Here is a 16,931-nt window from a genome sequence, read left to right on the forward strand (position 1 = left end):
AAAATCAATACCAACCTTCCTTTTGTGGTCATAAACATTGTGTTTAAATTTCATTGATTTCTAATAACTTTAACTAAATTATTGTGCGAAAACCAAGAATAATGCTTATTTGGGCCCTTTTTTTGGCCCCTAATTCATAAACTGTTGGAACCAAAACTCCCAAAATCAATCCCAACCTTTCTTTTGTGGTCATAAACCTTATGTCAAAATTTCATAGATTTCTATTTACTTAAACTAAAGTTATTGTGCGAAAACCAAGAAAATGCTTATTTGGGCCCTTTTTGGCCCCTAATTCCTAAAATGTTGGGACTAAAACTCCCAAAATCAATCCCAACCTTCCTTTTGTGGTCATAAACCTTGTGTTAAAATTTCATAGATTTCTATTCACTTTTACTAAAGTTAGAGTGCGAAAACTAAAAGTATTCGGACGACGACGACGACGCCAACGTGATAGCAATATACGACGAAAATTTTTTCAAATTTTGAAGTCGTATAAAAAGTGCTGACAAGTACAATTTTCATTGTTCAAGAATCAAGAGACTAAATTCTGTTTCAAAGTACAAGTTTGATTTGTAACTTGTCAACATGCAAATACAAGAAATTCAGGTAAAAACCTGCAGGTATAACAAACAAGTTTGTGGACAACTGTTTTATTATGTAATATCTGAAAAAAGATATATAAGACCTGTGAAAAGGATGAAACTATATGAAATACGGTCATTGACATTAGTCTAGTATCAAATGCTTAAAATAAAATTTCATACCACTAGACATTTAGTTCCAAGAGTAGGAAAATAACATGAACATGTTAAACATGGGGCCCCTTATATAAATACATCAATAAAACGTATAAACAGTGAAAAAGAAGTTTCCCTTGAATTGGGTTGAAAAGGGCTAAACTTGAATGAAAGAATCAGCAAAAAAAGGGAGTTAGTTTAAACATATTTATTTAAAGTGGATTGGGAAACAAGTTTTGCTACTTATATTAATCCCTTTCCACTTTGCGGGTGCGAGTGCTGCCTTGTAGGGGCATTAGTCTGCTCTTTTTCGAAATCTGAAATTCGAAAAAAGTTACAGTACTTTAAGGATATCAAAAGCATACTGGTACATAGTTGTAACATACTCCCTTAACATGATTTTTTTTAATTGTGTGACCTTGAAATATAACAGAAGTATTGTCCTTAAATCTGGGACAGAAAAAAAATTAAGTTGTTTAAAGATATGATAAAGATTCAAAAAATATCATCTGTAAAATTTTCTTTATATCTTCGTCTTTTCAAGGTGGCCGGTGCCATAACCTAGGACTCTGATGAAATTTCCTAAAAATCAAATGGGGTCTTCCTCTTAACAAGGACAAAGCACATCAAATGAAGAAACTATTTGGAAAGAAGCTCCATCTTACGTGATTTATGACCACAAATAGATGACTTTGACAAAAGGTTGACCTTGACCTAAACAATATTTTTGTAAAGTGAATTGAGGATTTTATATAACTTATCTGTTTTCTGAAGACACTTTTTTCATAAGCTTTTTATGTTTCTTTTGTACAAAGGTATGGTAATGTATATTGAAATAAAATACTCCTTTGCTACACATAAGATCAGGTTCTATTTTACAGTATAATCTGCAAAGGATGTACACGTAAGTTTACAAGGACAAATATAAGGGTTTTACGTTATAGTATAATCTTCCACTGATGTACATGTACATTTACAAGGACAAATATTAGGGTTTTACGTTACAACAAATAACAAAAAACCAAGTACTTACAAAAACCTGTAGACACTGAAATAATATCAAGAACATTATTACCTTTAGAAAAATTTCTGGCACTCTTTTCACAAAGTATAATATCTAAGATTATATAATCTTCAGCAAGATTTCTGGGGCGCTTTAACACAAGTATAATATCAAGGATGATGTTGCCTTAAGCAAGATTTCTGGGGCGCTTTAACACAAGAATAATATTGCCTTTAACAAAATTTCTAAGGCTTTTCAACTCAAGTATAGTATCAAGGATATTCACCATCAGCAAGATTTCTGGGGCTCTATTCACAATACTTATTCCAATAATTTGTTAATAACTGCGATGACATATTAATTGAAATCTATTTGTAAAAAAAAACCTAGCAGACAGTTGATAAATTTTCCTCATGTATCTAATTGAAAACCTTGTTTAATAGATGACATATTTGCAGGTTTTCATGCACAACTAGGAAAACACAAATCAAACCTGGCTTATTCAAAACAAATTCTATGTTTTGATAACAATATGAACGAAGAGATATTGTTTGCCTGCAGTTAGATAAACTTCCATAGTACATGTAGTCTGCATGAATACGGAATTAAATATCCCTTTTTAAGTACTTCAAACACTGAACTAACAAGAAAATTACATTAAACCTCTTTACTGCTTCAAGTTAAGCAGAATTATGACTTAATCAAAGTGCTGGATAGTACCTGTGGAAAGATTGGAAGAGTAGTTTGAATAATTTCATATTTTGTGGGGACAAAAGAACATTAATAAAACAGTATTGCTGAAAATTGCATAAACAGCAGGGTTCTAGATGGAATAAAAGTGCTTTTCCAGTATGAAGATAAAATGAGCTCAAATTAAATGTTTCTACTCCAATATTAGTAAAGAGCTAGACTTTCGTTTAAAGACAAATTTTCACAAAACAATAGTATAAAACCAGCAGCTCTTTTCACAGAAAATCTTCTGAAGAGTGAATTTCCAGTCATCACATATTTCAGTATAACTTAGTCAAATTGATCTTAAGATTTTTTGTGAAAAGAGTCCCTGGTTATTGTCTCCATAACTTTGAAGGGGTTTCTATTGGAGTATTTGATAATTTAATAGCAATTAACCTATTAGTCTTACATGTATGTCTTACTGGATAGGAAAATACTTTTTACATAGTTATGAAATTCTTTTAGAATGTATTAGTGGTTAAACCACAGAAAAGCACTATAAATGTTTGATTTAGTAGATATTTGTTGATTTCACATTCCAGAAAATGGACAGCATGATTGATCATTTAATTTCAACAAATAAATTTAATTACAATTTTGTCTTAATTTAAGACACACTTTCATAATATATATAGTTGATAGGGATTTTTTGTATATACAATACTGTCTAAATCAAAGAAATGACATTTCTTGTAACATATTGCTAACTAATATAAAATGTCTGGGAAAGTCAAGGGCCTGAACTCTGGAAAGGTAAGTCAATCAGACCAAAATTGAACTTCATTGAAGTTAAAAAAAAGTCCATATTATCATAGTCAATTGTTGCTTGTATGTTATTTTGATAGTTAAATGCAACTATTGTAATTAAAATGGCAATACATTTACATGAGTACTATGCAAAACATTCAATCAATGAACAATGAGAAAAGGTGCTGGGCCAAATAGTAAAAAAACACACCATGGAAATGAGATATGCAGATTTTAATACAATGCATACCAAATATCATTAACTCATGAGCTTCCCATAGGTTATATCACCATGCTCAGTAGCTCTGTAATTCTATCGTGGCTCTGACCTTAAGCAGAACTAAGCTATGTCATATGGTCCTAAGGAGACATTAATTAGATGCAACAGGATTCTGAGGGTATATACATGGCATTAATTTAGTAAATACAAGATACCTTTATCAAAAAAGTTTGTGGTTATTGGTCAAGCAAATACCTGACAGGGAGTCAGTCATTTTTTACTAAGGTTACCACTGGTCATAAATTTTATATCTAAAAGGCTAAAGTTGTCTGGTGGCAGATTCTGACATCTAATTTCCTATAAAGGCTAATGGCCAGAGATGTTTTTCTATAACACATCCTACCAAGTTCAATGAAAATAGGTTGTTGGTCACTTAAATGATGTAGCAAAAAGTAATAACTAATCAACCAATGTCTTAAGATATCTACTGGTCATACATTTATATCTTAAAGGTTTAAGTTTTATGGTGATTAACCCTGACGTCTTACTTTCCTAAGGATATGTCCAGAAATGTTTTTACCAAAAAAATCCAGCAAGTTCATTGGGATAAAAATTCAGTTGGTCACTAACATTAAGTTGGAAAATTTATAATCAATCAATCGACCAATGTCTTGTCAGTCAGTCATCTCATACTTGGGTTACTTCTGGTCAAAGGTTTAAGTTGTATGGTGGAGGACCTTGACATCTTAATTCCCTAAGGATAATGTCCAGAACTGTTTTTGCCAAGTTCATCAGGAAAAAAATCAGTTGGTCACTAACATTAAGAAGGGAAAAATGTAACCATCAACCATTGCCTTGACAGTCAGTCATCTTGTACTATGATACCTACTGGTCATACATTTATATTTCAAAAATTACAAGTTTTCTGGTGAATGATCCTGACATCTAATTCCCTAAAGACTTGTGTCAAAAAATGTTGATTGTAAAAATTCACCAAGTTCATTGGAAAATAGGTTTCAGTTGGTCACTAACATTTAGTAGGAATAAAATGTAATCAATCAATCAATGAAATCTTTTGCAGTCAGACATCTTGTACTTAGGTAAACACGGGTCATAAATTTATACTTTAAAGGTTGAGAGTTGTATAATTAAAGATTCTGGTATCTAATTTCCTAAAGGCTAATGTCAAGAAATGTTTTTCTGAAGAAAAAAATAATTCAAAAGTTCATTGGAAAATGGTTTCAGTTGGCCCCAAGCATTATTAGGAAAAATTGTAATCAAGGGTTAAAGTTGTATGGCTGATGATCCTGATTACTTATTTGTTATAAGCTAATTATAACAGAAAAAAAAAAAAGTTGAAAAAAATATTGAAAAAAAAATAGTACTTTGTTTTAATCGCTTTCATGAAGTAGCAAAATGTAAGTGAAAACAGACAAGAAAAACCGTAGATAAAAATGTGAGACAGTAAAAACAGCTGTTATGTTCTATAAAAAAATTTGTCAAACGAATTACACAAGTCCCTTCCAGACATCTAATTACACTCATTTAAATGTTGACAATGAAATGAAACACCCATCATGTGACATTTGCCAGAACTGGCTCATCCAAACTACATATCAATTATACTAAGCAATTGTATAAATGCATCCTTGGTTATCATCAACCATAGCATCCCAATTGACCTTAAGTCTAATGACCAGCGACACATCGTCTGACAGGTAAACAGTATTATACCGCTGGACATTTATATGTACTTATAACTTCAGCCTCAGGAGATAACATAGTCAAGTTCCTACAGTTCAATGTCACATTTTTCATCAATTACAACATCATATTTACAAATCTCTCTGTAATAAACACATAAAAAACAATGTTTCAACTCAATGTGTAAACAACCTTATTTTCTCCATTACTATTTTAACAGATATGCATCATTTTTCTTATTTTTTTCTTGTCCATCTCCAATGACCTTTGCGTCTATCACAGCAAAGCAATTCGGTCAGGTATATGTACATTATAAAAGAAAGTGCCTAGAAAGGGAGCACCATAAATGTTGGATCACCAATTTACCTAATCACAGATAAAGACCAAGGCCATGTCTTAGAGAAAAAAATATAAAGGGAATGTTTCCATGGGGCACAGATGATGCCCCCACCTTGTAATCATGTAAAGTTATAAAGGGACATAACTGAGAAATGGTAGAAGTCATGCTACCAAAATTTGTACTTGATCTGAGTTTGATGGTAAAAAGTATTATGTACAAGTTATTAACATTTGGTTGAAGCAAACTTAAGTTAGAGATTGGAAACCAAAAAATTCCGCAATTTTTCAATTTGTAAAGGAACAGTAAAAGTGACACCACCAAAATACTAACTTGATCTGTATATTATGGTCATAAGCGTTTTGTATGAGTTTCATATCATTTGGTTGAGGCAAACTAAAGTTAGAGAACGGAAACGAAAAAATTATGCAATTTTTTCATTTGTAAAGGGGCATAATTCGAGAAGAGTAAAAGTGACACTACCAAAATTCAAACTTGATCTGTGGTAATTAGCATTGTGTACAAGTTTCATAATATTTGGTTGAGGCAAACTAAAGTAAGAGAACAGAAACCCACTTTAAATCAAGAAGATCCTTTTGATATCCCATAAACTTTGGAAAAGAAATAGGTCATAAAAATCAAATAGTATGTCATATTTGTATTCATAAGTCAATATTTAAAAGGAAATTTATTCTAAAATTATTATAATTGAAAGTTGTTCTTAAGCTACTTATGATTTTATCTTATTTGTAAACAAGCAACATTATGTTTCATCATTTACAAACCTTTTATATAAATAACAAAAAATTAGAAAACGTAAACATCAATATTTAATTTACCGTAGGTAATTTAGTTTTGATTTACAAACTACTGTCACTTTTTAAACTATTAAAGTATCTTAACATCATTATTCTGTGTAATCCTTTTTCAACCAACTATTGTAAAATATAACTAAAGCTAATCTTCTATACCTCTTCAAGGCAACATGAATTATGTCCCTTGCTTGAACTGATTGGAGATCTTCCCATGTACAAAATGTATAATACTACAACATTTGTGTATCCTAATCGATAAATAACCAATGGGACTACAAGCCAAAGGCTCTCATGTCTGTCTGTCTGTTATACATTCTTCAATTATTATATTTAATATGCAATATTTTTTACCAGTTCATAATTAGCATTATAATCAAAAGAACCTTGATACCCAGAGACAGAATGATTTGCAGTAAGAAGTAATATGCATGCAATGGCCCAATGAAGCCTGAAGATATTAATTTAAGGTCTCATTTGAATCTGCAGTCCATTTCTTGAGTTATATACTAGCAAAATGACTAAATGATTTTTGAAATGAAAAGAGATTAATTAATGAAATAACTGTATTATCATGAGCATGTGTATACACTGTACACCATTACACTGGGTTAAAACAAAAGTCTAAAGGAAAATTATGAATGATATGTAACAAACTAATGAAGTTATGAGACTCAGAATATATCTTGAGAGAACTATTATTTGTACTCTCCAGAGATATAATCAGATACAGTTAAACCTGTAGTGAGTGCTATAAAGGTTGTCTCTATTAGGCCAAAAACCTGTCTTATTAGGTCACCCTCATTTTGTCCCACTGAAGTAATTCTTATGCATTTTGAACCTGAATTCAAAAGTCACCTCTCTGACATATCTGATCAGTTTTCTGTTCAAGAGGGTGACCTATATAAATGTTTGACGGAATTTTGTTTTCTTCAACAAAAACCTGTCAATTTCAGTAACAATATTTGGAAGTCAACAATCAACAACATAAAGTATAAATAATTCTAAACTCCTTTGAAACATCTAGTATACAGCTATAATATTCGCTTGGTTTTATAATTTAAATGTGAATTAAAAGACTGCAAACTACAATTCGCCTTTTTAGATTCTAAAGGACTATGGGTAATTTCATTGTTCGTACACCAAAATGAAAATACTGTTATGCCATTGGATGAATTTCCATTGTTTAGAACATTCTAAACCAATCATAACATATTGGTGTACGCTTTTACAAACCAGATGCTCCGCAGGGCGTAGCTTTATACGACCGCAGAGGTTGAACCCTGAACAGTTGGGGCAAGTATGGACACAACATTCAAGCTGGATTCAGCTCTAAATTTGGATTGTGATTAAATAGTTGACACAGCATAGGTTTCTGACACAGAATGAATGTGTTCTAATGAACTTAAAATTTTTGTTTTCTCTTAGAGCAATTCACTATGCTGTTGAATATTAATCCTCTCAAAAAAATGTTTGAAGAAATTTTCTTTTTTATTTATGAAATTTCAAATGAGAAAAATTGAACCCAATTTTTTTAATCACATTCCCCTTTCCCTTATTCCAAAACTAATCTCAATTAAAATTTCTAATGGAGTTTGCAACAATAACTACTCATTTAAATACATCATAAAATATTAAGATGTAAAAAAACTGCTTGTTATCACTGAATGGTAAAGATTATTTTAATTTATCAGTTGGTAGTAAAAAGTGAATATACATTGTATATTGTATATAACAAAGATTTAAGTTGATTCTGGACAAAGAAAGATAACTCCAATTAAAAAAAATCTTGCTATTGCACAATATTTTGCAATTAGATATTTCTTGCTTACTATTCTGGACAAAGAAAGATAACTCTAATTAAAAAAAAATTTGCCATTTCACAATATTGTGCAATTAGATATTTCTTGCCATTGCGCAATACTGTGTAATTGAAAAGACTTGCTATTGCACAATACTTAATATAATAATTTTGGATCCTGATTTGGACCAACTTGAAAACTGGGCCCATAATTAAAAATCTAAGTACATTTTTGGATTCAGCATATCAAAGAACCCCAAGATTTCAATTTTTGTTAAAATCAGACTAAGTTTAATTTTGGACCCTTTGGACTTTAGTGTAGACCAATTTGAAAACAGGACCAAAAAAGAAGAATCTACATACACAGTTAGATTTGGTATATCAAAGAACCCCATTTATTCAATTTTTGATGAAATCAAACAAAGTTTAATTTTGGACCCCGATTTGGACCAACTTGAAAACTGGGCCAATAATCAAGAATCTAAGTACATTTTTAGATTCAGCATATCAAAGAACCTAACTGATTCATTTTTTGTCAAAATCAAAGTTTAATTTTGGACCCTTTGGACCTTAATGTAGACCAATTTGAAAACGGGACCAAAGGTTAAGAATCTACATACACAGTCATGACAGTTAGATTCGGCATATCAAAGAACCCCAATTATTCAATTTTGATGAAATCAAACAAAGTTTAATTTTGGACCCTTTGGGCCCCTTATTCTGTTGGGACCAAAACTCCCAAAATCATTACCAACCTTCCTTTTATGGTCATAAACCTTGTGTTTAAATTTCATAGATTTCTATTTACTTATACTAACGTTATGGTGCGAAAACCAAGAAAAATGCTTATTTGAGTCCCTTTTTGGCCCCTAATTCCTAAACTGTTGGGACCTAAACTCCCAAAATCAATACCAACCTTCCTTTTGTAGTCATTAACATTGTGTTTAAATTTCATTGATTTCTATTTACTTAAACTAAAGTTATTGTGCGAAAACCAAGAATAATGCTTATTTGGGCCCTTTTTTGGCCCCTAATTCCTAAACTGTTGAAACCAAAACTCCCAAAATCAATCCCAACCGTTCTTTTGCGGTCATAAACCTTGTGTCAAAATTTCATAGATTTCTATTAACTTAAACTAAAGTTATAGTGCGAAAACCAAGAAAATGCTTATTTGGGCCCTTTTTGGCCCCTAATTCCTAAAATGTTGGGACCAAAACTCCCAAAATCAATACCAACCTTCCTTTTGTGGTCATAAACCTTGTGTTAAAATTTCATAGATTTCCATTCACTTTTACTAAAGTTAGAGTGCGAAAACTAAAAGTATTCGGACGCAGGACGACGACGACGACGACGACGACGCCGACGCCAACGTGATAGCAATATACGACGAAAAATTTTTCAAATTTTGCGGTCGTATAAAAATATGACCCAGAATGCATTAGATTCTGAAACGGCGAATTGTTTTAATAAATTACTTTTGAAGTGAAACATGTGTGACTACACTAGCAATACCCTGACCCCACATTTCATATTAAACAACATAGATTGGATGTTTGTGAAGTATAAAATAAAATGTATACTCGCTTGCTAATCTGTGACAATGGTTGTACTTACATGATGTGTTGGATACTGTAAGGAAAATGGAAGGAAAATATTGGTATAATGAACATGAAAAATACAAACACTACTCTACAAAACTCTACTAATAGTGTACATACTCACAACCCATAAGAGTTAACTACAACCCAAGACGTTTGCATGTACTATATAGACCACTAATTTCAGCAAAAATCTTCTAAAACAGTATGTCACCACTGTAGTACTGTTTTGTTCTACAGAACGAATAATGATTTTTTTTTTAATATTTAAGAGATACAATATTTTATGTAAGATTTGAACAGATAGATTAACTTTTAATTTGGGTAACAGTATTAGCTGCTGACTATCCTGTTCATAAGGAAAATGAAACATTTACTTGGGAGAAAAGTTTGAAAATTTTATTAGTCCATACAAACATCAAAGGTAAAAGCATACAAATATGAGCTGTGATAGTTATATAATTTCTATTCTTCGCGAATTCTAAAAGACTTCTTTCGTAATTGGTAAACCATTTATTTCTAAAAATTTCAATTTAGTTGGTAAACCATCAATTAAACCGACGAAATGCCTCTTGGCAACACTTAAGTGTTTAAAAGTTTGTTTAAAAAAAATAATGATCGCCCGACATGTAACATGTGTAAGTAAGGGTGTTGTGTAGAGTAGTGTTTAATGAATGAGTAACATTTGTAACATATATCTTTTTACTTTTATGCCTTTCCAGAACAATACTCAGGGGGTAAAATAAAGTAGAAAAATATCCTCAGGAATTGCCACCTTCAATTTGGATGTTAGAGGCACTTTAAAAGAGGCAGATTTATTCAGAAAAAAATGTCAGAATACATGTGCATTCAACAAAACTTCTCCCAAACACAATCAGTGTTCTCCCCAAGGTTTTTTTTTAATACTCTGTGGTAAATATGGGATATAAGACTGATTCACCTTTCACAGTTACGACGTGATGAAAGATTTGTACTGCCTTTTTGGTTATATTAAAATAAATTCAAGGAGAACGGTATCTTATACATATGAATTAACATATTAAAATTGAAATAATTGACATTTTCGTTAAATTTAGAATTGAAAATTAAAATGCATATACATTTCTATTTGTGTAAAAAATGTTATTATGCATTTAATTTACAAATTTATAATTAACTGACACATAGGAGACTTAAATGACAAATTATAATATTTTTTCTTTATTTTTCAATTTTAAATAGATTATTATACATCTTTCAAATTGCAATTTACATGAACAATGAATATTAATTATTTTATGTCAAAGGAAAAATAATTACCCTTTCCATCAAAAATATATGTATGCTATTAGAGACACATTCATATCAATGGTAACAAATAGTCCATGTTTCATCTTAAATAAGTCTATCTTTTTTTTACAGAATAAGGATTCTCCTATTTCATTTCAAGTCATGAAAGTAGGTTATAAATAAAGACTTTTTGTTGCAAATTGAAAATTTAAAAGATAATCATGATTATGTGAGATAACTTGCAATATTATTGAATAATTGCAACCAAAAATATTACATAGATACATGTATGTAAGATTTAACATTATTGGTTTTAGTATATAGATTCCTGTGAAAATTATCTCCCTTCAACTACCTGTATGTATATTTTGACACTATTGCTGTTTCTAAAAATCATTAAATACTATTTAAAATTTGTGCAATCCTATTTTTTTTAGACTTTAAATAATATTTAATTACTGCCTATTGATGTTTGAGACTCATATGTTAGAAAAAATGAAAACCTGCCCAAAAATCTTTCAAAATAATTTCTTGATAAATTTATGTGTTTGGATACATGAAGCCCTGCAGATGTCTGCCCAATAGCACTACAATTAAATGCTATAGCACTGAATAACACTGTGATAAACCAGGATGGGAGAACACTGACATTACTACATCCAATGAAACTTCCTAATAGCTAATTTGAAGATTATAGTTTCAAGAAAGTCTCAGAAAGGCATAAAAATAAATGACCAATACAAAGTACTTTTCAATGGAAATGTTCCTAAAAACTTAATGTGTTAGGATTTTTTTTCTGCATCCTTAGTAATGCATTCATCTGAATTTTGTCAATTTTTCTTTTATTTGAAACTTGAAAAAAAAATTTTTGGAGCATGCCTGAAAATTTAGTCCTACTTTTGAGCTGTTCATGTCAGCATCATTTTTCATGAAAGTGAAGCCTTTGTTAATATTGGAACATAAATGAGCAAATAATAAAAAACATAAAATAAAAGTAAGCCAAAAATTCAATAAACAATTTTGAACACTGAACAAAGAAACCATAAATTCATTACATCTAGCTTGACATTTACAATGGAGACAATCAAATAAAATGTATTCTATTTTATGACTTAAATTGCATGCTTATAAATAAACCATCAAAGCATAATTATTTCTATGGTAATATACTGTATATTTGACTACTCTTAAATCTGCAATACATATCTGTCTTTAAGATAACATTTAGAAATATACATATGGAGAATATGCCCATAGGACAAAGCTGATGCCCCCACTTGCATATAACGTTATAAAGGGGAATGGCTCCAGAACAGTAAAAATTACATTACCCAAATTCTACTTGATCTGAGTTTTGTGGTTATAAGCATTGTGTTTAAGTTTCATAACATTTGGATGATGCAAGCCAAAGTTTGAGATGGGGTAACCAATTTGGGGATTTGTTTACTCCCAGACAGAAGGCCATACAGATATACAAGGGTATATACAGGGACTTAACAGTCATTTAGTCTTATTTAGAGACTTTATTTCACACAAACAGTTGACAAGATTTGTATAAAATTAAACATCAAATTGGTCATGAGACGTTTGTGTTTAATAAAATGAAGAAAAATCAACCCTTGCTGAATGATAAATTTTGTGATGTTTTGGTTTGTGACAGTTTGTTGAAAATATCTTTGATCTGCAATTCATAGTTCAAATTGTGAAGTGGAATCAGGAAATATAGTGTTTCTATGTGATTGTAATGTTAAGGGAAATAATCCATTTTTATAATTAAACAACTCATTATGACAGTTGCCCTACCATTAATATTTCAGATTTAAAACAATTTGGTGTATCATTCAGAGGTTTCACTATCTTTTATATGGACTTAAGTGTATCATTTAGAGGTTTCACTATCTTTTGTATGGACAGATCCTTAATATTCAAAGGAAACATTTTTCTACCTGTCACATTTCAGTGGTACTATTCAGCTGTTTAAAAGGGTGAAAGTACAGGGTTTGTTCCCCTTAGTGAAAGACTTGGAACATTGTATCTAAACATCCTCTTTGATCAAGCACAACTGTAAAAGTAGAAATGTTAGAAAATGGACAAACTGATGACAACAGAACTGTACCATTAAATAACAGATTCATTGTGGCTTTGCAGAGTTTGAATGAAATATGTCAAATATACAGTGTGATCCAAATATTTGTCAAGCTAGATAATGTATGATCATTTATATTATTTACCTGCCAAATTGTCCAACATATAGCTTAGCAATTTCTGTGTGCCATTAGATGAGTTGAAAATACTCATAATCTCTGGTGATAACGGGTTGTAACTCAGTCCTGAAAGTAAACAAACATATCCTACTATAATTTGTCAATTCTACTGAACTATGTCTCTGAAAGTTAACAAGTCAAAACCTTAATTTGCTAAGTCTTAAGTTTTATATGTTGTGTTTTGTGTACTGTTGTTTGTCTACTTGTCATTTTTCTTTTTCAGCCATGGCATTGTCAGTTTAATTTTGACTTATGATCTTGAATGTCCCATTGGCATCTTGCCTCCCCTCTCATTGGCATACTGTAAATTGAGAAATTATTGCAACGTTTTTATTATTGTGAAAAAATGCAAAACAGTTATAGTTGCAATAATTTAAACTTGCATTTTGAAATTTGTTATATGACATAAACAGGATTTTTCTCTATATTGTAAAAATTAAAATCGCATTTGAGTCTAAAATGACAAAATCCCAATTAAAAATGCATGCAATAATTCCTGAATTAACAGTATATGACATTTACACTGTAATGAAACATTTTAAATACATAATAGTAATCTTCTTTAATCCAAATTTCAACCTCAAGTGGACGACCCATAAGACCAGAAAATAATCCTCCTCTCTCTATTATTGAGACGAGGAAACATTTAAACTCACCAAGATTCTGTAAATTGAATAGCTTTCCCAATTCATATGGAAGAACACGCAGTGCATTGTAGTCCAGGAGAAGTTCTCTAAGCATAGTTAAATCTCCCAATTCTGACGGCAGACTGCGTAGCTTGTTGTGTGACAGATCTAGGTAGGCAAGATGGACCAGCTTATTAACCTCACATGGGATCCTAGACAGACTGTTGCCATTGAGGTATAATGATGTCAGATGGCTCAACTTGAACAAGTCTGGACTTAAATTTCTGACTACACCTGAAAAATATGAAGGAAATATATTAAGAAGCATTGTTATGACAGCTGTAATAGATCACAATAGATATGTTTTTATGTGTGTTATGCGGTGTGAGTTTCAAAGATTGTGCAATGATTTTATAACAGAAAGTTGGTATATAAGGTAACTGCACAAGTTTCAAGTTATGGAGGATTAGGTAGTTACTACACCTGCACACGTTTTATACTCAGAAGTTGAATTTTTCTTTTACAGAATAATGATTGCAGTTTTTTTTCCAAATTATTTAAGTATCTTAAACACTTTGTTGCATCAACAATATAAGTTTGTGACTAGTTAAGTTTATGGTAATTATATTAGGTATTGGTATATACAGTTGTCTCATCGGCACTCACACCACATCTTCTTATATCTAACAACTGTATACCAATACCTAATATAATTACCATAAACTTAACTAATCACAAACTTATATTGTTGATGCTGATGCAGGAAACAGCATGCATAAGTCTTGCTATTTCAACCTCCTTGACCAATCTAAAATCTTTTATTGTGTTATGAAAATCCTACCGGTATTTACAATATTTTTCATTATTAATTTAATTTACACTGGTTTTAAAAACCATAACTTACCATTTATCTCTAAGTTCTAACTCAGTATAATAATTTTTACTTCAATTTACAGAGATTTTTAAAACAGTAACTTACCATTTATCTCTAACTCGTACCATACTGACTTTTTACCAGATGCTAAATCCTCAGCTGACATGAATGTATTGGCACGGTTAGGAACTGGTGAGTCATGTTTATCATATTTATCCTTTTTTTGCATTTGAACACCTGAAAACAGAAAAATTACGAACTTTAATACATGTATAAGGCCTAAAAAAAAAGATATGTGTTTCCGGTAACATCATTTTGAAAAATAGGGTCGGTAGGTCGGAATTCTTTTTTTTTTTTTTTTTTTTTTTTGACATCGTAAATGAAATCCGTAAAATTATCATGGTTTTTCCAAGTCCGGATCCGTAATTAGTTTCAAAAACCGGAAGTGTGCCATTTGCAATGTTTTTGAAGCACCTGCTGTGCAAATTTCTTGGATTTTAACCTATTTGGAATACCTTTTGACATTAATAAAATGTTTTACTGGCTTTCTATGCAAGTAGAAGCAAGAGAGAAAAAATATTATGTCATCTATCAGAAGCCTGTGTCAAAAACGGGGTCGGTTGATACAATTTTTTTTTTTTTTTTTGAAGATCCAATAAAAAAGTTAGGGTCGGGGCTAAAAACCAGGGTCGGTCGGGTTACCAGAAACATCGATCTTTTTTTTCTCGGCCTAATATAAAACCAGGTGCTCTGCAGGGCACAGATTTATATTACCCCAGTGGTTGAACCCTGAACAGTTGGGGCAAATTTGGTCACAATTTTCAAGCTTGATTCTGTCTGAATTTGGATTGTGATCAAATTTTTGACATAATATAGGTTTTTGTCACAAAATTAATGTGGTCAAAGATCTAACAAATCTATTGCACAATACATGCAATACTGTGCAATTGGAGATTTATTGAAACTTTTCATTTTTTTCATTCTATTTTGCATTGTCAGGTGTTAAAAAATCAATTCATTTAACTTGGATGTTTGGTGCTTCAGGGCAAAGCGATTAGACAGGGTCGTAAATTTCAACTGATTGAGAAGTTGACTCTAATCAAATAGGTGATTATATACAGGTAACAAGTGTCAACAATTTTAATCTGTTGTCTTAATGAAGTGTGTGTATAAAGAACTCAACAAAATGGCAATGATATGAGGGCGGCGCCCCTCATTTTATGCTACCTGGAACACTGTTAAGTTATACAGATATTGACTGTGGCAGCTCTGGCAAAAAAAAATACTTGGAGCCAGAAAAATCACCAGCTGCTATATTATGTAGGCAGTTTGAAAAACTTAGAGCCAACTTTAGAGCCAGCAAAAGTCTTGACTTCGTCTACCATAATTGAAATTTGGATCAACTTTAATTTAATGCACCGTACTGTTTGGAATACTTTCGTCATTTTTAAAACCGTTTCTTAAAGTATGAAAATGATAAGCGCTAGTAAAATCACTGATTAAGGTGAATGCTGTACAAATGTACGCCAAATCCAAATCAATTTTGTCACTTAAATTTGGAAAGGGAAAAAATATTTTTGTAATAAATTACTATAAATCTACCAGCCTTAATCAGGCCTCGACAATAACGCTTGTCCAATTGCCCGGTACCAGATGGAAAAAATGTCGGACAAGTAAAAGCTGGATCAAGCTTGTCTGTCGGGACAAGCAGACTACGCGAATGAATTTTATTTTTACAGGACATTCGGTCTGGTAAGCATTCTAGCTTTACCAGACCGAATGAAATTTTACCAGACCAATTTTTTTTTTACATCTAGTTGTATATTATCCGACAAAAAACAACAAGCATATGACTTTGTTGTGCCCTACTCCTCCCCAAAATGCACAAATTAAAACAAAATGATGTAACAAGAGGGGATATTGTTATGAAAGTTGTGCACAATTGCTTGAATGCATTTCAGTGAAGATTAATGTCCCATTTTATTGGATTTTGACAATGTTTTGTGAACTAAACATAATTTAGAGTTTCTGTATTAAATATTATTTCCTGTTTCTTCTTTCTTTTTCATATATCTTTTGGTTTTCAATTCTTGTGGTTATATTTTATAGCTAAATTTTGTGATCTGCTTGGATTTTTATTCATTTATTGTATTTAAATCGGCAGACCCGGAATTATCCTTATCCGTTCCCAGAATCTGATCCGGTTT

The 16,931-nt window shown here is 31.2% G+C and overlaps 1 protein-coding gene across 4 annotated transcripts in view; it reads right to left on the minus strand.

Moving 5' to 3' along the window:
- Window positions 1-16,931, minus strand: part of LOC139489532 (CCR4-NOT transcription complex subunit 6-like) — an 82,669-nt gene that overhangs the window by 60,004 nt on the left and 5,734 nt on the right. For 2 of the 4 annotated variants that reach the window (XM_071276038.1, XM_071276036.1), the window contains exons 2-5: window positions 14,830-14,961; window positions 13,881-14,144; window positions 13,192-13,290; window positions 9,708-9,722 (exon numbers count right to left, since the gene is read on the minus strand). In XM_071276038.1, the coding sequence (XP_071132139.1) occupies window positions 9,708-9,722; window positions 13,192-13,290; window positions 13,881-14,144; window positions 14,830-14,953 (502 nt within the window). In that variant the 5' untranslated portion in view covers window positions 14,954-14,961. The remainder of the gene's footprint in view (window positions 1-9,707; window positions 9,723-13,191; window positions 13,291-13,880; window positions 14,145-14,829; window positions 14,962-16,931) is intronic. The other 2 variants (XM_071276039.1, XM_071276037.1) reach the window with 1 other exon arrangement.

This window comes from Mytilus edulis, chromosome 9, assembly GCF_963676685.1.
Source record: "Mytilus edulis chromosome 9, xbMytEdul2.2, whole genome shotgun sequence".
NCBI lineage: Eukaryota > Metazoa > Mollusca > Bivalvia > Mytilida > Mytilidae > Mytilus > Mytilus edulis.